The sequence below is a fragment of the Poecilia mexicana genome, unplaced genomic scaffold (genome assembly GCF_051168715.1).
Source record: "Poecilia mexicana isolate PSO_F unplaced genomic scaffold, ASM5116871v1 scaffold_10, whole genome shotgun sequence".
Lineage (NCBI taxonomy): Eukaryota > Metazoa > Chordata > Actinopteri > Cyprinodontiformes > Poeciliidae > Poecilia > Poecilia mexicana.
The window spans coordinates 20,455,913-20,478,770 of NW_028263379.1; the positions used below are offsets into that span (position 1 = coordinate 20,455,913).

The 22,858-nt window shown below is 38.6% G+C and overlaps 1 protein-coding gene across 2 annotated transcripts in view; it reads left to right on the forward strand.

Annotated features, from left to right (window-relative positions):
• apbb2a (amyloid beta precursor protein binding family B member 2a) overlaps window positions 1–22,858 on the forward strand; it is a 41,642-nt gene that overhangs the window by 5,607 nt on the left and 13,177 nt on the right. Inside the window, exons 3-8 of one of the 2 annotated variants that reach the window (XM_088009602.1) lie at window positions 444–652; window positions 1,534–1,677; window positions 1,955–2,040; window positions 2,667–2,727; window positions 4,251–4,397; window positions 4,735–4,862. In XM_088009602.1, coding sequence (XP_087865728.1) covers window positions 444–652; window positions 1,534–1,677; window positions 1,955–2,040; window positions 2,667–2,727; window positions 4,251–4,397; window positions 4,735–4,862 — 775 coding nt within the window. The remainder of the gene's footprint in view (window positions 1–443; window positions 653–1,533; window positions 1,678–1,954; window positions 2,041–2,666; window positions 2,728–4,250; window positions 4,398–4,734; window positions 4,863–22,858) is intronic. The other variant, XM_088009603.1, reaches the window with a different exon arrangement.

Here is a 22,858-nt window from a genome sequence, read left to right on the forward strand (position 1 = left end):
CCCCTTGAGCAGCCTTATGGTGCAGAGAGGAAATACGGTGTTATAGAACAGGATGCTGCAGAGAGAAGGGCATGAAAAAGCAGAGACGAATTGAAGGGGAGGGGATTTTCCGTCATGTATGTCAAAGTATTAGCTCGCTAATATTAGGGTATACAGAGTAACATAAAGCCAACAGAGAGAAAGCAAGACTGATTGTTGACTATTGGGCCTTGCCACGGGTTATGAGCTCAGGCTTTGCCATGACAACAGAAACTGAACACACACAGACTATTAGTGATATTTATCCTCTGCGTTCTTATTTCTATCTGTGGTGTTTTGTATTGACTGAACACTTGCATTACAAGGCCTTATCAAGCTTATCTATGAGCGTAGTTCCTTTGTGTGCGTTTCGATGATATCCTCATGTGTAATATATGTAACTGCATATCCATGTCATCCATCAGCAGATGTATGGGCTGAAGGGGATCTGCCCCCAGGCTGGCGGGAGATCTCAGACTCATCTGAAGTCTATTTCTGGCACGTTCCCACCGGCACTACACAGTATGACCGACCCGTTGCCTCTGGAAACCAAGATACCACTTCTAGCAATGCGCCAGACTCTGAGCATGACCCACAAAAAGAAACACAAGACTCCCTTAAGCTACCAAATGAGGTAAGAGGACTGCTAGATGCAAGACATGATAGGGTGAATTTTATGGTGTTTGTGTATTCACAGTGCTATAAATAAGTATTTGCTCCACTATGCATTTCTTCAGTTTTTTTTTTATTTTGAGACACCTGAACTCTTAAGCATCAAACAAATGTTAATTTTAGACGATTATAACCATAGGAATTACACAATGAAAAGTTTAAACGATGATTTCAATAGTTAAAGGGAGAAAGCTATGTGAAAAACGGCACGCAATTTTTTGGAAAGATCAATTTAATTTCACAATATCTGTAGAATCAAACAGAACCTGTCTGACATTGTGAAGCAGGATAAAATATCTGAAATAGGAAAACATCATGACATCATGTACTAAAGACATTTGCAAATCATGAGTTAAGAAAAATCGGCAGCTCACCAAAACTGGACTAGCAAAACAAAAAGTGTAACGTTTTGACAGGTGCTCATTCTGTAACGTCTGAAGTAAAACTAATATATTAATGGGCGAAAGACAGAATTAAACAGACAAATATGGTGGTATTGGTGATGTTTTGATGGGAACTTAATGAATCGCTTTAACTGATGAAACTGTGAATCCTGCTCCATAGTAAGAAATCCTGAAGGAGAATATTCAGTCATATCTAAAACATAAAGTTAAATAACCTGAGTTTTATCTAATTTGGTACTTCTTGAATTTTATTTTTTTTTCTGAAATGTTAATGAAACCCAAACTTATACATGTAGAGGAAAGGACTCAAACATATTTCAAGATTTATGTAGCATATCACAAGGTTCTTTTGGTTGAAGCTACACAGTAGTGATGCTGTTTGATAAATGTCAGTTTGTTTCGATGCATTACTACTTTGTGTTTTGTTGCATCTTTTCAGCGCCCGAGCAGTTTGATATCTGACAGCTCAGTGGAGCCGGTCCCTTCTCCGTCTGGTTCCTCCCCGTCCTCTTCCTCCTCCTCACCCTCCAAAGGCCTCTTCTCTCCCAATCCAGTTCTCAGCACTACCACTCCCACATCAAAAGTATGCCAAATTTTCAATATATATATATATATATATATATATATATTTTTTTTTTTTTTTTTTTTTTTTTTTTTTTTTTTGCTGGATATATGAACATGGCTTTTAACATATCCAACTAACAGAGAAAATGTGTCTCAAGCTGAATTAAAATAAAATAAAATAAAATAAATGTTTGCCAGCTGTCACAAAGTAAAGGAAACCAAAACCATTTTTTAAAAACCTGTCAGAACTCAATCTTTTCCTCCAACAATTCCTGTTTTTTCTCCTTCGTCTTCAGGACTTGAAGGACTATCCAGTTTACCCAGACCCCAGTCTTAAAGCATTTGAAGGAGCTACACTTCGCTACGCCTCTCTTAAACTCAAGTAAGTCATGGACAGATAACCGGCACACTCCAGAAATGTTGGCACTCCTGGACATTTAAGTGTCTTGAGCTAAATTAATCTTTCCTTGTAATAGCACAATCTTATACTGAAAAAAGTGCAACCTTTAATTGAGCACATTTTTTCAGTGCTAATTTTGTGCTAAAATAAAGTGTATCTTTTTTGCAATGTCGCAAGACACTTACTGCAACTTCAAAGAAGTTTCAAAACAAAAACTACTGAATGGGAAAGAAAAGGAAACATAGCTTAAGCCTGTGACTAAGGGATAAGAAAAGATTATTTGCTTAAAGAAATTTGCTCATATCAAAAATCAAACCAGTAATTAAAAAAAATTGTCTTGACCCGTCTCAAATAAAGCTGCACAAAATCCCACATTAAACTATGCTAAAGTTTTCAGTGAGCACAGTGACTGGAAAGCTCAATGTAAGACATAAAATGATTTATATTTTACTTTTAATAAATCTGAAGGCATTATATGCACACAACCAACATGTTGAATTTTTTTTAAATTATTTATTTATTTGTGTGTGTGTGCTACACACAGCTTTCACCAGTTTTCTTTGGTAAACTTCTCATGAACATCCCTTATGTCTCATAACTTTCTGCAGCCCTCCAGCTCAGCTGGAGACAGTGGACCTTAACAGCACATTCTCCGATCCAGAGGCAATGGTAAGCTCGCATTATACCAACCAGCAATCTTCTGAAATATATAGGCTTATTATGATGGATTATGCCAGGAATATGTTTCAAAAAGGCACCAAACCTGGTGGGATAATTGCTTATTGTTAACATAAACATTCCAGCTGGAAGGTTTGTCGCCCAATTTAAGAGTTTGGTCATTAACAAGCTTTGTATTGAAGAAGCACCCCAAAAATATTTTGAAAGCAAACATCTGGGGTGGATCAGCACTTTGCTATAAACTGTTGGATAAATTGCTTGGAATCTGAGTCAATATAACTGGAAAAAAAGATAACAGAGAAAGCTGATAACCAGGCACAAAGACGAGCATAATGTGAACAGAAAAATGCTAATGTGCAAAACCTAGTAGTTTGGCACTGTCTCTGGGATGTGGCTTATTTGAATAAGAAATGATGTGACCTTAAAAAACAGTCTGAAGTCTGACATGATGAAAAACAGTGTTGGTTTTTATTTAAAAAATGAATGCGGTTTACAACCTTATTATACAGCTTATGGCGATGTGTTGCAGCACATGACCTGAATAACTTCTAGCACATTTGATGATACTTCAAAAATACCAGGTTTGTCCTAAGAATGTCACTGACATCAGATAATTAAAAAAAAAATAGGTCTTGAACATAAAACAAGCAGTTGACATTAACCTTGTTATTTCTTGTGGATATCAGGTGTTAATAAATCAACATGAATTATCAGCTTGATTATTAAAGGTTATAAAATTGTTTGGTTTAAAACTGTAAAGCATTGGGTTTCCACTGTAAGTTGCAGCAGTGCAATGCCTGAAAAACAGTGAATTAAGTGAAACTGTAAAGACACTATTATTAGCAATCAACACGAGATTTCAAATAACTATGATACAGTTTAAATGTTTATTTTTGATAAAATATACATTTCTTATTGCTTAATGAGAGAAACTCACTCACAGGGGTGTGTTTGAAATTACGTAACCCAGATCAGTGTTGGTTCCTTTCTTTCTCTCTATTTTTGTTGCAGCGTCACTTGGTGGTCAGTTTTGAGAAAACAGTTGTTAAGATTTTTAGCGCCCCCTTGTGGAAGAAGTTTAACTAAACCAGCAAAAAGCAATAATGCATATAAGACTATTAAGACTGATTCATGCTATTAGTTTTTTGTATCTTTACCGATTTTATATTTGTCTTATTATTTGTACTAATCTTAATTTTATTACTTAATTCTCATCTTTTTGATGAGATAGATGGAGAGAAAGAGTTTAAAAAGAGAGAGGGTGGTTTGTCTACGTCAGATTGTGGGCATGTACTGAATCTGATCTGATCCAGCTTGGATCAGATCTGAGTTTATGTGAATTGGCTATCTTTATTTATTTTTTTGTTTGTTTAATAACATTACTGCCACCTATTCAAATGTGAATATCCTTCTCTAGATACATCTGTATGTTGCACATCCAGAGATTAATAAAAAAAAAAAACACGCTAAGAGCCCAGATCAGCTGAACAAAAGTTGTTGTGTTTCTCTTTCAGTCATTTCCGGTGCGTTCTCTGGGCTGGGTGGAGATGGCAGAACAGGACCTCTGTGAGGGGAGGAGCAGCGTGGCTGTCCACCACTGCATCAGACAACTGTCCTACTGCAGAAGGGATATAAGAGACTCAGCTGGAGTCTGGGGAGAGGTCAGTGTGATTGCCAATAACTGTGCGAAACAAGCGTTTTTGATAAAGTCTACAGCGGAGGTGAACATTTAAAGCAGAGAGTTACAGGTGATGATGGGAGTGAATAGGAAGGCAATGGCAAGAACATGAAACCTCTACAAGTTGAAGGTTTAAAACTAGAATCTTCTTGCTGCAAGCTAATGGAGTGAGCCACCGCAACACCTCGCCTTGGTTCTATTCTGATGTGAAGACAGAAAACGTGGAGAGAGTAAACACTGCTGCAGACTTTTCAATCAATGAGAAACCGTAATTAGCTTTGGGCTGCAGGTTGAAAGTGTCCCTGTGTGCATTATTCCAGGGTAAAAGCATGCTGTTGGTGCTTCAAGATCGAATGTTAACTCTGATTGACCCAGATGATCGCAGTTTGCTCCACTCTCAACCAATCAGCAGCATCCGCGTCTGGGGCGTCGGGCGAGATCACGACAGGTAGGATGACATAAGACAGGTTTTTATTTAATTGGAATCGTTTTCAGGATTCTGTTTGCGTATTTGTGCTCGGTATGGTGTGACACCATGAATTTTATAGAAAAATGGTACGAATAAACGATTTAACCATAATTATCCTCCCTGGACATTGGATTCAGCAGTTTTGCTCGCTTAGAAAAGATACTGTGCCACAGTCAGTTGGTAAAATGGCAGATTTTCAGTGCGATTTGTCAGACTGCAGCTGGAACAACAAGCAGTTGCCTTGCAGTTTAATAACAAAGTCTATATGTTGCAAATAAATAAATTAGTGCATACTTTATGATCAGAAATACTTTTTTGCATATATTGAGCAACCTCTGTGGAACATATTCCCATTTACAAGCTAAAATCATGTTTCTGCTTTCATGCCCTCATTCAGACAAGGTTATTTATGAACAAAAAAATAATAATTGTCGATACTGGAACAAAATCCACAAAAAAAAAAAAAAAGCTAAACTCTACAGTATAGCTTTTGCTGGTAACCCAGATAGCTTTGTGATTATGTTGGTCCATTAATTCTGCAGCACTTAATAAATTCCAAGATACCTGCTATGCTTTAAATATCAAGGAGGTGCGAATGGGAACAGACACAAACACACGAGAATCTCCGAACAAACAAAGCTGAAGGTGCATTCTTTAAATTTAATATGTTTGAGTGTGTGCGATATTTCTGCTGATGGAAACTGAATCAGGGGTTTTAAAAAGATCACAGGAGAACAGAAATCACCTCATTATTATTCAACCCTTATTTGCACAAACTGCATTTTAAAACACCCATAATTATTCTTATTCGCCAAGCCTTCGGCTCCCCTGTACGAGCCCCGTGGGACTCTCAGTCATTTACAAACGTCCCATGGTTCTAACTTTTTAGTATTGAGTTGACAATGTGCTGAGGCTAGCATCGTTGCAAATGGGAGATGGAGGGTCTTGTTTCTAGGATATTTCTGCATGCAGTACCATGAAAAGTATTTCACAAATAAACAAACAGATTTTGCAAATCTATCATGTTTTTACTGTTTTTGTATCCAACAAATGTTTACTAAAATTAACACAAAATGAGGATTTTATTCATGGAAGACGTGTGTCCAAATCAACCAGGTCAGTGTGAAAACCCAACTGCTTCCCTTGTTAAATGATGAATGAACTGTAAATAATCACATTCTTTATTTAACATCAACGGACACACCTGAACCTGATTACCACCAGACCTGCACAATCAAGTACTTAAACAAAAGCAGTCTGACAACATATAAGAGGCTACAGGGATGTTTGATCAAACAAAATTCAATGATGGATGACTCGCCTCTTATTGAGGTGACTCATCTAATTTCTAAAGATTTGAGAATTCAACACACCACAGTGAGATCCATTGTCTACAAGGAGCAGTAGCTTACCTTCCCAAGTGTCTAAAAAAAAAGAAGGTTCTGGGTGACATGGGGCAAAGTCTGGACTTAAATCTAATTGAGATTATGTTTTGTAACCTTAAACAGTCCAATAACTGTTTAAGGTTTTTTCTGTTTAATACATGAAATTAGTATTTGAAAACACTATGAAGTTACTCAGGCCATAGATGTTAAAATCTACTTATCGATCTGAAAGATGTAAATGTGATGGAACAGCAAAACAGAGGCAATCTGTAAAGGAACAAGTTTTTCCCAGCACTGCATGTTGTTCTCATCAGAGCAGATGTAAACCACCCTTGTCCTCGTATAGAACTCCATTGAAAATCTTTTAGCTGAAAGTGAAGCCACTTTAAAGATCGCCCACTCAATGGTCTTAGATAAGAGAGAATCTGTCGACGTTGCAGTGTCTGGCCTTGAAGAAATCAGGTGAAGATCGAGTTAAAACGTCATCTGTGTGAAACCCGTACACTCATTTCAATCTGTTTTGTTCATTTTCTCTTTATCTTTAAAGCACTGCTGTGCTCCCCATCTTTCATTTATCCTTCTCCCTCTACTCTCCATTTTCTTATTCTGCCTTTTGAACACTGTTGCAGCCTCGGCTGCTCATGTGTGAGGGAGATAAAGAGGGAAGAAGAAAGACAGAAAAGTCCCCCCAACCTCTAACATCTCAGAGGACTTAGTAACTTTCAGAAACTCTCTCTCAGCGGTAATGGATAAAGCGTGTAGTAGCCGGAGGAGGAGAAGGAGGAGGAGAGGGTCAATCCAACACAGCTCCGTCCTATGCCGTGCTTCCTCACTGCGATCTCTGTCAGCTCTAATAATATTACAATAATGCTCTTTTTATCCTCCCCTTCCCGCCAGGAATTTAAAACCCGCAGTCCCTTTGCTTTGCTCGAGACTTAAAATGCACTACAGGATTTTAGAATAGAGTAGAATAGAAATAACCAGAAGTTTAGATGCATCAGCAGCAAAATCACAATGAATCGAAGCATGTAGTTATACATAAATAAAAATATTAAAACAGAAGGGAGAATGCTATACATACTATAAGATAAACTGAAATTCCCTACATAAAGCTCTCCAGTTGACCAATAGCTCCATGGATGGAGTCAGAGTCATTGTCCATCTGTGATGCTATTTTAGACAGAGTGCTTCTAAATGATCATGTACATGTGAAAAAATGTTGGCATTTTAGACCCTTCTGTCTAAAATGCTACAGTTGTATTTGTTTTTAAATGGGTTATTGTGGATGATAACAATTGTGCCAGAGGTGATTTTGTGAAACATATTTCCCCGCTGAGTTAATGTACTTGGATGTACGTTCCAGTGTTATGCTATTCTCATGGAAAGAGACGCTGAATGTGTTTCAAGCCTTCTTCATCATCTTCATCCCCTACCGACAAATTGTTGGTCATCTAGAAACATACGGTACATACTCTTAAAAAAATACATCTGTTGATTTTGATAAATGTCCAATTCCAAAATGGAGACTTTAGTAGTAATTGATAAATGTAATATGCTTGGTTTTCGTTGTTTGTTTGTTTTTGTGAAAAGCTTTGGAAATGTTTTTTGTGTGCTTGTGTTGCAGTACACATGATGTACTAACATGATGATGATCCCATCATCATGTTAGAAAGATGATGGGATGTTTTGTGTCCGGTGCCTGAGTAAAGGTTTCACTTGCTTAGACCTGCCACTAGAGGGCATTGCCATCAAGTTTTGTTCTTCCTGAGAAGCTGACAGTACCTGACAAAAGTATTTATGGTCCAAAAAGTTATTTTTCCACATTTCTTCACCTCAAACCCCAAAACCTTACTGGATTCACCAGGATTGTATGAAATAGAGAATAAACAATGTGACCTGGAGCAGAAATGATGCATGGGTTTCACACTGTTTTTACAAGTAAAAATTTGAAAAGTCTTTGTTTTCTGACCCTTGTGTCAATACATAGCTATCATTTGAGCCGCCACCTGCAAGGCAAGTCTCTGCTTTGTACATTTAGAGACAGAAACAAGAGAGGCAGTGGATCAGTGGGAAGAATAGTTGTCTTGAAATCTGAAAGTTGTGGGTTTCATTCCAGCTTCTTCTCCTGAATTGTATTAAAAACTCTTGGGTCGGGCGCAGATCTGCAAGTTGCACACAGGTCTGCATGTTATTGTATGGATGTGTGAATGCATCTGGGTGTATGAGACTCAAGCAAAAGCACTGTAAATGGTAGGCATGACTAGAAAAGCACTTTTAGGATTACTTAGTATTTTACACCATCCATCTTCCCATTAATCTGTCGTCATTTTCTGACCCCAGTAAGCAACGCGACCCCACAGCATGATTCTGCCTCCACCATGGATCAGTGTAGGAACGGTATGTTGCAGGTCATGTACATTGTTATTTTTCAGCCACACACAGATTGGCATAAAGCCTAAAAATGTCATATAATGTGGTTTGAACATAGGTTTAGCTAAGTTGTGTAGCGACAGGCTCAAGTAAATGATTCAGATTTCTGACTACAAGGAGATTTATTAAGGAATACTGATCGCTTTGTCTGTGCATTTGGATTAAAGAAAAACTACAGTAGATACATTAATAAAAATTTAATTTAGGATTTTATCAAGCTGCTAATTTTGGGCCTCAACACTTAAAACTGAATTCAACATTTTATGTTGTGTGCTGATATTTCTTGCACATGTTTGGACAGATCAAGACTGATTTGAAGATTTGTGGCAGACCAAACCAAAAATAAATCCTTTTTTGGATTTCCACGAAATCCAAACAAAGAAATTTAGGCTGAAAATATGCAAATGTAATCAACAGATATTGTAGAAACCCAAAAAAAAGTGCTTTAAATCAAGGACAAAGCACGGTCTTCCCTTTTTGCTCTACCCTTCATCTCTCTTGTCATCTTGTCTTCTCCTGCATCCATTCATCTGAAGAATATTCCCAGTGTGGTCCTGAGTGTGTTCCCTCCATTTCTCCTGCATCTCGATTCAATATGAATGAGTCCCACCGCCTCTAGACCAGGGCGGGGCAGTGCCAGGGGGATGAGGAGGAGGAGGAGGGGTTTGCACCTCGATGAAGTCATGAAGCTATATTTGTAGCACTCAGCAAGTCTCACTGGTGCACGCCTGGTTGCATTTGCACGTGTTTGCATATGCACACATGTATGTGTGTGTAGCTGCAAGGGACTTTGAACTGATGAAGTCATAGGTCTATATTTGGAGCACTCATTGTGTGTGTGTGTGTGTGTGTGTGTGTGTGTGTGTTTGTGTGTGTGTGTGTGTGGTATGTCTATGTGTTTTACCCCACTTCACAATCCCATCATTCTGTCTGTAATGCTCTTGTGCTATTTCCACTCTTTGTCTCCAGCGCTCTTGTCAGCATCCCCTCTTTTGCCATTGGCTGTGAAGCGGTGCCTCTTCTCCCATCTGCCTCTCTTTGTTTCTCCCGCTGTTGCACTTTAGCAAGGGAGGCGCATTCTCTCTTCTTTCCTCCTAGTTTCAGTTAAGCTAGAGAGGGAGAGACAGCAAGGATAGAAGAAGAACAGATACTCAAGGCAAACAGAACAGAAAGTGTGCATTGCAGAGAGAGGGGGGGGGGGGAAGAAGAAGAAGAAGAAGGGAGAGAGAGAGAGGGATTATTCCCTGGTTGCACTGACCTGGACACACCAGGACTTTGCAGGAGACTCTCCGGACCGCAAGAGTCGTGGATCAAGGAGCAGGGAAAGGGGGGAGGAAAGGTGTATCTGAGGGAAGGGGAGGAGAAGTAGCAGGGGGAGGGGAGGAGAACGAAGGAAAGGAACCCCAAAGGACCAAAAAAAAGGGAGGAAAAGGAGGAAAGAAAAAGAGAAGAAGCATAAGGAAGAGATTTACCCTGGGGGAGATACGACAAGGGGGCTGAAGCAGTGTCACAACGCTGGTGGAGCTAACGAGGACAGGAAAGTAGTTGTCGCTATCTGGGCGAGGATGTCCTCCAGTGTGAGTACTCCATGTAGTTCAATCATCCTTCAATTCTCCTTATCCATCGCTCCTTCTTTCCTCTCTGATGATTCCATCCGCTCTTCCTCATGGATGTCACGGTTTTCAGAAGTGCTTGACATCTTTTTATTTGTTTATTTTTTACTCATTTGCTCCTTAGATGCTCCTGCTGTTGTCTTCTCTATCCCACTCATTCTCTTAGTTCATTCAGCCATCAGGTACAGTGATTTCTGGCTCTCAGCTGCAGCTTTGCAGCCGCTGAGGCAAGACCAAGATACCCAGGGAGTCAGAAATATGGGAGCGAGACCAAGTAAGCAGAGGCAGGATTGGAAAAGACAAGATTAAATAGGCTGGATTTGCTGCGGGGGCTTTTCAAAGTGTTTGTCATGGCTCTTTGGAGCTGTTTGATATTAGACTTGGCTTATTTTTTTTTAGTGTGTTGGGGAGTGCTACTATTTTTGGCATTTGCATCTCATTTTGCTGCCTGATAGAGTTTCAGTGAGGATGTGTGAAATTTGTGTGAAAGTGTGCATTTTCCTGCATGCACGGTGTTGCTGTGCTGTTGGACAGGGGACCTCCACCGCGTTTTTTTAATTTATAGGAAAGCTTCTGCATTTTCGAAAGAGAGTCTCTGAAAATGTCTGTGAGCTGTCTGCAATGTTCCTGTAGTAGATCAATTTCATGCTGTATTCACTTAGCATGTATCCAGATTATCTAGTCTTAGCGCTCCTAGAGGTTGTTGCTTACAGCTCGCCTGTGTAGGTCTAAGACCAGAGTGAACTACCACCTTAGAACAACTCCTACCTGAAAACCATCATGTGAACACATTTTAACAAACTTCTAACTATCATCGTATTTCTGTTGGGGGTTTATTTACAAAGAGGCTGATGATTATTTACACAGATAACGGAGTCATGCTGACAAAGCATTTACCAACACCACTATAAATTATTTTATTCTTACTTACACATCGAACTGTGTCTCTAATAAGGAACACTGAACATGTTCTGTGTCTGCATTTGGGAATATTTGTGGCACACTACCTGGTCTTAATAAACAGTTTCTTTGCAATTACCTGCCCATTGTACATCTGACAACAGCTTACAGATTCATAAAATAGCATTTCCATGATGTCTTTGAGATTGGAGTAACCACCCGACACAAAGATGGCAGCTGAGAGGTTCTTGAAATAGTGTTTGCTGAAATTGATATGAGGGTTTTTTAGTTGTTTTAAGACTTTCAGAGGAGTTGTTAACTTCATCTTCAAGAACTAAAAAAATATGGTAAACGTTATATTTACTGCTAAAAATGTTCATCATAGCATTCTGGTTCAAAGTGCTTGGTCTTCTCTGGTTGTTTAAACCCTATATGTAAACTCAACACTGCCCTAAACCTTTTATGACGATTAACTCGTAACGTCATGGGATGGAAACTAAAATAAATAAAATCATACCATTTTGTTGAAAAAAAAGAAAAAAAAGAATTGTATACAAGTATAATCTTAGGAGATGCTCATTCTGGCAAATTCTTTGCTGGACGCGCATTCAACTTGGTTGACAGTGCAAAAACATTCCTCCTGGCTCTGATTGGTTGTTTCTGACCGGGAGCGGTGTATTTCTGCAAATAGCAGTAGGACCACTGGGAGCAGCCAGAAGAGCTTAATTTTTTTTTTTTTTTTCACAAATTATCTGTCTCATATTATACTGTAGGATATACTGATGGTTTTAGCAAATTTGTTAAAAATATATTTTTGTAAAAGTTACCTACTGCACTTTATAGGAAAATAATGCAAAGAACAAATAGCTGGTCTGGAGGAATTTACAACACACAACTGCACCTGATACCATTTACATTTAACTCCTATAAAGATGTTAAAAATGTATTAATTCTTTGTTTGCGTTGACTTGTTGCTGGCCTGTCTTGCCTTTTAAGCGTTGCCCCTGCCCACTAATGAATCATGTGAGCAAACACATAATACTACACTTCTACAAATACACATTACTTGCACGTTTCATTCATATTCATTAGTGGGCAGCAATGGGACTCTTGCCTATTCCCTTCAGCTCTCACTTATTCCCCACAGCTGCTGACCTTCGGTGGACAGCTGTGGCATATAGAGGAAAAAAGAAGAGAGGAGAGGAGGCAAACACGCCTCCAGTATTATGAATTTTTAAGATCTCAACACATTCTTGCAATCTCCTCACATTTATGTCTATGGAGTGAGTTTTTGCGAGGGGGTCTGGCTGCTGGTAAATGCTCCACAAGCTTTTATTTGCTGATGTCAAGGCCTTTCTAGCCCTAATTAACATGCAACATGTCCTTCTGATGGTCCCCCAGGGTCAGAGCCTCAACACCTAGACCTATTTGATAGATGTCAGAGTGATTGATGGCCATTGCTCCCCGCTCCTGCTTTGATCTGAGTCGCTCCTTCCCATCAGCTCCTTTCATTTACCCACAATTCATCACTCCAGCTTCCTAGCTGCTTTTATCGAGGTAGAAAATGTTCATCAGCGGTCACCAGGTTGTGTCCCCTGCCTCTCTTATCCCTCGCTCAGAGTCAGATGTCATCACATCCTTTCTGAATTTCAAATGCTTACGAAACTCCTTTGTTGTCATGCAGTTTTCCCGTCTCTGCAGCCTTCCTGCTCACTTCCTTACATTAGCATTGTTAGGGGCACACCTGCTGTAATACTTGTCTTCCTGAAAGATTACCCCTCCTGCTCTCCCTACAGATTCCCTCCCTATCCCCGTCCGCCAATAAATCTCTTCCTGATAAAATCCTCTCTGGCTGTGGCACATAGAAATTTGTGAAACTGTTTGCAGATCATTGGTGTCTGAATGCAGGTGGAACAGTAGACAGTCCCTGTTGCATCCTTTCAAACATTTAGTTACGTAGTACTCTAGTACTGCATTTTCTGGGGAGCTAGTAGAAACCGATCCATTTAGGATATAAATTTGATTTATTTTACAGATTACTAAAAAAAATGCAAGTCCATTGCATTTCTAGCAGTAACAAAATGACAGTGCATTTCAACAGTTGAAATGCACTGTTGAAACAGCTAAAGATGCATAGATTATATATATATATATATATATATATATATATATATATATATATATACACACTTTTTGCTTGGTATCCAGTCAAGAATTTTCTTAAAAATGATATTTACACTGTAAACTTTTGCATCAATGAAAATCTGATATGTGGAAAATCCATCCATCAGTCATTTACAAGACAGATCATAAGTGGCTTTTGTTTTTCCTTTTTTAAATCACAAGATGCATTCGAAATAACAGCGGTTCCCAACTTTTTTATGTGAGAGGAAAAAAACTCCTAAATTGAATGCTATTTGTTATATTTTTAAATTATTCACATATTGTGACTATAAGGGAGCTGTAGACAGCTTTTCTGCTGTGAACAATTGTTAATTATTAACTTTAGAGGGGGAAAGGAGTCAGAGTTGCACAACTCTATGATGTTATACAGAATTTTTCTGTTATGTCAAAAAAGGAACAACAAAAATATCAAGAACAGAGTCGAGATTTTAAACTGCCTTGAAGCATTTTTACACTATCATTAAGCGAGATTGACATGATTAGCATGGTGAATATCACTCCCTGTAAACATCCGTCTATAGAGTTAGCGTACATTTCGCTTAACTGTTTGAAAGCTTTTCAACATTTCTTAATCTGGCACGCTTTGCAAAACACAAAGAGGAAGAAACTTTACTGCTATTTCTTTCTGTTATTTACTGTCCATGTCTGGCTCCAGAGTTTCTTTTCTAGAAGCTTCTTACACATGTTATGCTTCCTAAGATTGAACTTTTTAGACATCTCACTGACCTGATAACAGCCAGTCAAATTCTCATCTCCCTGTCTTTTGTGGTAAATATTTCAGGAATGTTTGCTTTCCCAACAACTTAAAACCGAAAAGAAGACATTGAGCGCAAATATCAACAATGATGTTTTTGTAAAATCGCTTTCCCTGTTTAAAATTCAAATGAAGCAGAACTCCCTGAGAATGAATATTTTATCACATGAATAACTTAAGTTAGGAAAGTTTTTTGTACAGTTCAATAGGTCTGTGACCTGTGCAGCTGCTCAGTGGCATCATTTTAGTGTGAAATTTAGGGAGTTGGTTCTTTTGTTGCTGAGACGAACATCACCAATGGAGGTCAGTTAACCTTGTCTGCCATGCACTGCCCTGATTTTTGTCTGATAAGTCATTGGATACTGGCTTACCACACACAAGATGCGTCACTGGCTTGACGGTGAGAAGTAGTGTTTTATATTGCATTTCAAAGTGGGGGGCTGAATGGTGTGTGTTTCTGTTTTACAAATCAGTGATATGTTGGGGGTACGTTGTGTTTTCTGGTGGAGAATGAAGTGTCAGGGGTGTTACTGTTGTTTGCTTGTTCCTCCTCATTAAGTAAAAATTATGAAGCAACTTGGCCCAGTTTGTGCCGTATAAATCAACATTTATTTTAAACATTTATTTTATGTGTTTCTGCTTTATGTTCAAATAGAATATAAAATAAACAGAGTAGGACTCAGTGCAGGCTAATTCTAAAACTTACTTTCATTGTTACAAATATAATGCACATTTTTGGAAAGCTAGCTAAAAAAATATTTTATTGCAACCTTTGCAAAGAAAAAATTGTAGAGGTTAAAACCTCTACAACTTTTTCTTTATATTATAAGCAGCGTTATTATATTCCCCTCAATTGTGTTCGACAGAGCAACGTTAGGTAGTGCCTAATTATGAACTAGAAAGAAAATGACACAGATTGCAATTTGTACATAAGTAAAGATCCAAAATGTGTTGCTTGCATTTATAATCGTCCTCCTCCTATCAAACATTTTGTGGAAATGCATTTCTCCCTTTGAATTCGGTCAGACTTGAAAGATGGATCTGTGCGAAGAGCAATTTCCAAGACTTGTCACAGTCTCTCAATCGGTTTCGGTCTGTACAAGCAAAACCACTTTCCATCTCCCGGAGCAACTCTGTCCACCTTCTCTGTTCCTGTAAAGGAAAGAAAATCCCAACATCATGATCCTGCCACCACTATGTTTCGAAACAGACACTGCTGTGTTTAGGCAGAGTGTATTTTAAAAAATTACACATAACTTTTAACTACTCAGAAGCACATTTGCCATTGAACAAGTTTCATCTCATGGCAGCTTTAGCATATTAAATATCTGATATATTCTATGAGGAAACTTTCAGTCAGCTGTCTGCTAACCATCCTGGTCATCCTGTTATGTAAATTTTAAAGGAAGATAAGCAAATGCAGACATATTTCTACTCACTGAAAATCTGGGCCAGTGGAATTCATTTGGTTGAGATATTAACATGCTCTGCAAAGTCTGCAAAACTCTCTGCTGACTGAAAAATGCTCTTGCTTGATACTTCTCTCAATGAGAGCAAACATTTAGAAATTTTCCAGGCATTCTGCCTGTGAACAACACTGCGAGGGATTCAGCGTACCTGGGGACCAGAAAGAGCACGAACACGCCTGCATCTCACATGTGCAGGGAACACGATTTATGGCACACGCAGCTAATTAGGTTACATGCAAACCATGCGATCTAAACCACTCTGTAAGCCAAGCTTGGAAGAACTTGACTCCAGATTTCTGCATGCTTCCATTCTCTGCCGCTGTCACACAGACACGCACATCAGTAGGAAACATGAATGGGGGCGTCCATCTGACATGACATCTCACTGAAGCTTTGTGTGAATAGAGAATATTCGAGTTTCTTAACAACGTAAATCACATATTCCAGAGTGGTGTGATGTATAAATGATCAAGAGCAGAGAAAACTGCAGGACATCGTCTTTCTCCTTCTCCCACCTACACAGCGCATCCCTTACCCCTCACCCCCCCTGACATCTCTCACTTTAAAACTCCTTTCCCACCCAACCATCCCTGCTATTAAATATGTAATAAAACGCAATGATTGTTGACACATGGCTGCTTCCTCTGCATGCTGCCCCTCCCTTCTTGGTTGCCTTAGTGCCACATTGAATCCCTGGAATTGGGTCACAAAGCTGCATCGATATAAACTGTGTGTGTGTATGTGTGTGTGTATCCGTGTATGTTTTTTTTTTTCTTCCCCCCACCTTCGATAAAACACTATTTTTTTTTTGTCTTTCCCCCGCCAGATTTGTAAATCAAATGATGCAGTTATTGAGGATCTATCAAGCTGAGTCAAAGTGGCTGCTGTTGTAAACAACAGCAGCTATTTGCTTAGATCACACAGCCAGAGCAGCGTGCCGTTTAAAATGCCATAAACAGCCGTTTTACTTTTAAGCGTCCATTTCATTTTTGCACCGGTTCCTCTCAGCTCTTGGCAATATCTGCGAATTTGTGTGATTGTGTCGGTCTGCTCGCCTGGAGTGAGAGCAGAGAGGAAGAAAATGTGTGTCACAGGGTAATAGCGGGGGCCTCCTCTGGCCCCCAGGTGCTCAATTTGCCGCTCATCTTGGTGCTGTAAACACGTTTATGGCGTAGAGAGGTAATTACGCACAGACAATATACATTAGAGCTAATGGTTGTGGGTTGTGACTAATTCAGCAGGTCACAGAGGGGTTTGTCGGTCTCAGCTATCACATTATGGACAGTAGGCTGTTGAATGTTGCTTATTAACTGAAAGATTCAGCTTTAACCCCTTGTCACTACGACGTTTTACCATTAAAGGGGTAGTTTGCATTTTAGGAAGTAGGTTATAGTCCAGTACGTATAATTTTATTTGAACTCGTTTTGCTTTTCAAATGTATTTGTAGCCTTTGAATTTACTCTACAACAGCACTAATGTTACAAACAAAATTCAATGTATTTTATTTGGATTTTTATGATTTACTCAATTGTACTTCAGTTGCAATTATAAGTCTTCAAAAGACATTTCGCTGTCAGCTTTGCATATCTAGACCTTGAACATTTTCTTTTTAAATTACCTCCTTCTCAGCCAGATGTTGAAGTGTAGCCAGAGAGAGTCTATTTGATTTGTGTCTGGATTTTAGCTGGATTTTTCTCAAAATGTAATGTCTTTGGCTCTAAACCAAGAGTTTCAAACTATGGCCCTGGAGGGGGACTGCCTTGCAACTTTTATATGCATCACCCGTCCTATACAGCAGAATAAAATAGCTCAATTAGCTCCTCAGCATGTCATCAGATTCTACAGAGTCTTGCTAATTACCTAATAATTTCTTTGGGGTGTTTTCAGCAGAGACACATCTAAACATTTTATGGTACACCAGCCCCAGAAGACTGGAATTTTTTAACACTGCTGTGAATCCATGATCTGTTGTGGCTCTGGTTGTGTCTTTAGGGTTGTTGTAATGTTGGGAGGTGAACCTTTGCTCTAGTCTGATTTTTCTGACCTTAAATTGATTTTCTTATAGGATTAACCCAGCCACTTTCCATGGTGAAGAAAAATACACCCACATTAAGATGTTGTAAACCATACTTTTTACTTTTACGAAAAATTATGGTTATCTCCGACAAGTTATGTTTTGTCTGTCGGTAAAAATGTTCAGTTTGGGTGAGAGGTAAAGTTGCATCACTGGTCTTTATAATGCTGTTTGTTCACTATTGCTCTTATACAACACCTGGATTTATAAAAGACTATTTAGGGGTCTCCTGAAGGCAACTGGTTGGACTAAATATTGAGAAAAGAGGGCCGATAATGTCCCTGCATTTAAAATACACTCTAAATCTTGTGTTTCAGTTTGACCACAAACATTATTTATATTTAATTTTGATTCAATAGTGTGTCGTTTAACGATTTGTGAAACATTCAGATAATAAAACTCAACTACATACATGTGTTGCACTTGTACATCGAGAATACTATCAAATTATTAGTATGGAGTTGTGAATGTCCCGCATGATGAGGGGGAATTTCCTCTGTCCTAGATTATTTATGGAAAACACCCAATGTTTCAGTGTGGCAAGTTCATCACATTCCAGTATTGGATGTGGATTGGATCCATGTTTGGATGTAGGCCAACAAAATCTTAATACTCTCAGTAATAACCACTTTAGCTTCAATCAATAACACACACTCACCTGGTTCTTGTTGCTTTTTCTGTCTACTTTTTCGCTGACTAGAGTACCACAGAGCTTCCTGCTCAGACATTGCAGATCAGCATTTGGCAGCACAGTTAGCATATGTATGTGCATTAGCATAATAACCAAAGCTACCCAGACAAGCTGACAAGTAGCTTGATAATTGAAGTCCGTGTGATGCATTTGTGTGTGCGGCCTTGTATTTGCTGCATTTGTAAGGATCATTTTCCTAACACATGCTGCGCTGTGGGGACCGACTGCTCCTTATGGGGCCCAAAGCCCCATAAAAAGTAGTGCTGTTTTTGGCTTATGTGTTAGGACTGAGGAGTTAATAGAGTTTAGGTTAGGTTTAGGTATATACTGATAATTGTTAGGTTTAGGGTAAGGATCATGGTGAGGATATAGAAATGAATGAAAAATGAGTGGAAGTCGATGCAAAGTCCTTGTGAAGATAGAAAGATATACTGTGTGTGTGAGTGTGTGCGTGAGCGTGTGTGTAAGTGACAGATGGTTTGGAAGAGACATCAGTCTCTTCTGAGTGATTCTGGAAGCTGCAGAGCAGACGGAAGATGTCGGAGCAGGTGGGGAATAAAGGGAATAATTACATGTAACTATTCCCCCCCAGTAAAAACCAAAGCATCCCAGTGCTGTTGCAGTGAAAACAACAAAAATCAATTTGTGTTGTTTTCACTATGATTTGGTTTTTACCACATTATTTCAGCACCAGATATTTAAAGCCATGCCTCTGAAAAAGTTTTACAAATAGTGACACAAAAATCTTTTCTGCTGCCTGTAAAAATAGTTCATCCAAATTATTGAGCACATTTTGGGCTGACATGAAAGACCAGGTAATATGATTTAGAGGCAGAGATGGTTTAAAATTTTCCTGGAGTGAAGCAGAGAGTTATTTCTCCAAGTCTTTCACCTCTCGTCGAAGTTAAGTCTCTAATGACTGAAATTAACATTCTCACATGCTGCATGGACGCGTAACGTCTGCTCTGGCTAAACCAAAGAAGTCCTGAAGGCTATGACTTGGAATCATTAACAAGTTAATTTGGAAAACAGTAAAACCGCCATTAACCGGGGTAAAGCAAGTGTAAAAACCTCAGAAAACCTACTGCTGCTGACGCTGCTCAAAAGTTTAATGTCATAAGAGTTCATCTTAACTCTAAACCACATCAAATGTTAATTTACATTCAAGCATCAACCTTACAATATTAAATACTGACCATTAGGGCTGGGCAACATGTCTTGAATATAAATTCTTATATTTATTTCTTATATGAAGTCCAATTTCTAATTAATCAGTTTTACTGTCTACTTTTTTTTACTTTTTTCCTTTAAAGGAAAATACAAATTAAAGAAAATATTTATTTAAAAAAAATACTTTTATCACAGCCTTTCCTGATGGCAACAAAACGGCAAATAAAAAATATGCTTGACAAACAAGATGGTGGTTACTGGATGGGCTGACATCATTTTGAACCATGGAAACCAAAGAAACTGCATCAGCGGGGAAAAAAATGCAGATTTTCTGAAAGTCAAATCTTCAAAAACAGAAAATTTGATTAATCAATAAAATTGATTTAATTCTAACATATATGTTTACTAATTTTCCCAAGCCATTTCTACATTTTAAAAGTCATTTTAATAGCAAAGCAAGTGCCAAAGTGATCAGGGTTTTTTTTCTTTTTTCTCTTCACCGGATGGCACACAGAATAACATGGTGGTTTCAAGTATTGCTGAGCACTGCTGGTCAGCTGTCTGAAAACAAGCTAAATCCTCACAAAGAAGAAAGCATCTGGTTCTTTGGAAATATTTTCAGATACAAAATATAAACAGTTATGGTGGGTAGTCAAAAACAGCACCACCTATTACTCTTATTACCGATAAATTGATTTAGTTGAGAATGCTCAGACAGATATTCCTCATACAACATTTTGTTTCAGTTTATGTATCAGAATAACAGTTTGAAACACGCTACTCAAAATGTCTGTGTTTATGCTGTGAAATTGTAAATATGCATTATTATTTTCTCTTAAGTGCATCATACCTTTAGAATCCTATTTCTGCCGATTGAATCAGTGCGAATGTTCAAAACCAAATAAATCTGTCTGAATCTACGCCAACTGAAACGACTGAAGCGTTGACGACTCAGTGTTTCAGTAAGCAGTGGCGAGCTTCTCCTTTCGTTGTTCAGTTTTACTACACACAGTGCTGTCAGTGCTATCATGGTGGGTGACTGATGTCAGAGCTGTATGCGCTGACAGCCCTGTGCGACTTTCACAAGCCCGGTTCAACCCGCGTATCTGCAGCCGTGACCTCATTTAATCATCGACTCGTGCACGTCCTCTCTGGGCGAGCCTGCCCCACAGCCTTCAGGATCAAAGAGAGATTGGTAGTAGTGAGTCAAGTCAACCTTTATTGAGCTCTGGAAATATGTGGAGCACAGAGAGGAAAAAAAAAAAAAAGACACATGTGTGTAGAGAGTGTTGCTTTAACTCATCCCCCTGCTTTGGTGCTTTCATACCTTTCATCTCAGGCCTCGTGTTTTTCTCTCTCCACCTTCTTCTACACCATCCAGGCCTCAGAGGGTCTCGCATCTCGTTTTCATTTCTCTCTCCTCCACTCCCACCTTTTCATTTTAGCTCTCTGGCCTCCTGCCTTTATCGCTCTCCTGTCTTGAGATTTTATGTTTCGGCTCCCTAGACTTTCCCAACCGAAATCTCCTTTGACATCTATGATGTCTGTGTGTCATTCATTCTGAGTCTGAGGTGTGGCTGAACTGTGTTTCTAAAACCCACACAGCGCCAAATTAAATTCTCTTCCTTTTAGATACGGATAGATCGGTAACTCATAGATATAAGGATGTGCAATTCCTCGGAGTGATCATTGAAAAGATGGACATGGCTTTATAGGAAGCTTCATCATATCCAAGAATATTTAAAGCAAATCACAATCAATCAAGTCCTCAGGAGAATCACAAAAGTTTTGGCATTTGTCATATGTATATATTGAATGGTATTTACTCATTTTAACTTTTTTTTCAGTATTCCTAAAGTTTTTCCAATTTGCCACCTATATTATATACCACAAGACTCTTCCTTTTACGTTTATTAAAGAAACAAATCAGCCATCAATCCATTGCCTATATCCACTTATCATTACAGGGCCATGGGGAGAAACTTTTTAGCTTTATATTACATGTATTATTTACAAAATAGCAGGTATTTTTCTTGATTCTACTGTCAGTAGAGTTCCTCCTAAATGTTCACATATGCTCCTGGCATGCACTGGGCCTTAGTCAGAAAACCTCTATTAAATTCAGCAACAGTTTATTCAACATATTATAGTATTTCAGCAGCAGCAGTAATTTAATATTTCTTTGCTTTAATGTTTTAAAGGTAATTACATCATGTTATACGTTTACCACTTTTGTGTTATTGGTGTGAAACTGGGATTCTTCCGCTTTTTTCCTCTTGCTTATTGAAATGTTCTGGGGAATAATTATGCAGACAGCGTAAACAAGCAATTAAGGGAGGAAAGCAGACCAAGCTTCATGATTCCTTTAAGTGTTCCCAAAGACTGCGTACTTGGGGGAAACAGTGAGGAGCATACAAATCATTGCTTGAGGGATTTTTATTATGGGCAAAATTATTCACTATTAGATAGACAGACGGATAGTCTGACAATCCCTTCATTCATTCCCAGAGGGGAAATACACAAACTTCAGGAATATTCATTAAGATAACTTGTAATAAATATATATCATGCATAGTTAAAAACACAATAGAAAACTTTAAAAGGTATAATGAAATCGACTGTGATTTTAAAATTAGACCCCAAATAGACTGTAGATTGAAATGTCAAGTTTAAAGAGAGTGTTGCAGTGTGTACTCCTGTGGGTTCCTCAATCTGTCTTAATGTCTCAATGATCTTTACCAGGTTCTAGAAAATTATTCAAATCTAATATATCAGATTAGTTTGTTTTGTTTTTTTTCCACCTTTGAGGATACTTTTGACATCATGTACAATTTTACCTTCCTGGGCTTTGAATTTCCACACAGTTACCTTGTAAATGTCAGTACTGTTTCCTGCTGCTGCTCTTCATCATCACCTCACTGTGCTGGATTACTCTGGCTGGCTGTAGTGGCATTTTCAATGAGCGATCACAGGCCTGAGGCCACAGAATGATGGCTTAGTAACTTGGACGTAAAAATAAGTCTGACCAGGGTAAATGAGTGCACTTCTAACCGAGTGTTGGCAAAATCATACAAAAAGATTTATGTTGAGGTGCGTTTAACGTTGCCTCAGTCTTGCTGCAAAAGTCAAATAAGGTTGAGTTCTGGTTGTTTGAAAGGCAGAGAGCTGCTCTGAATTTGATCTGGTTCTTTTTCTCAGGAACAAGAAATTTCAAACATATTGGAGAGGGAGAAATGTGGATGTCTTAAGGGAAATGGGGAAATAGGATTTAAAGTATTCAGAGTTGTATTTGATTTAACCAAAAG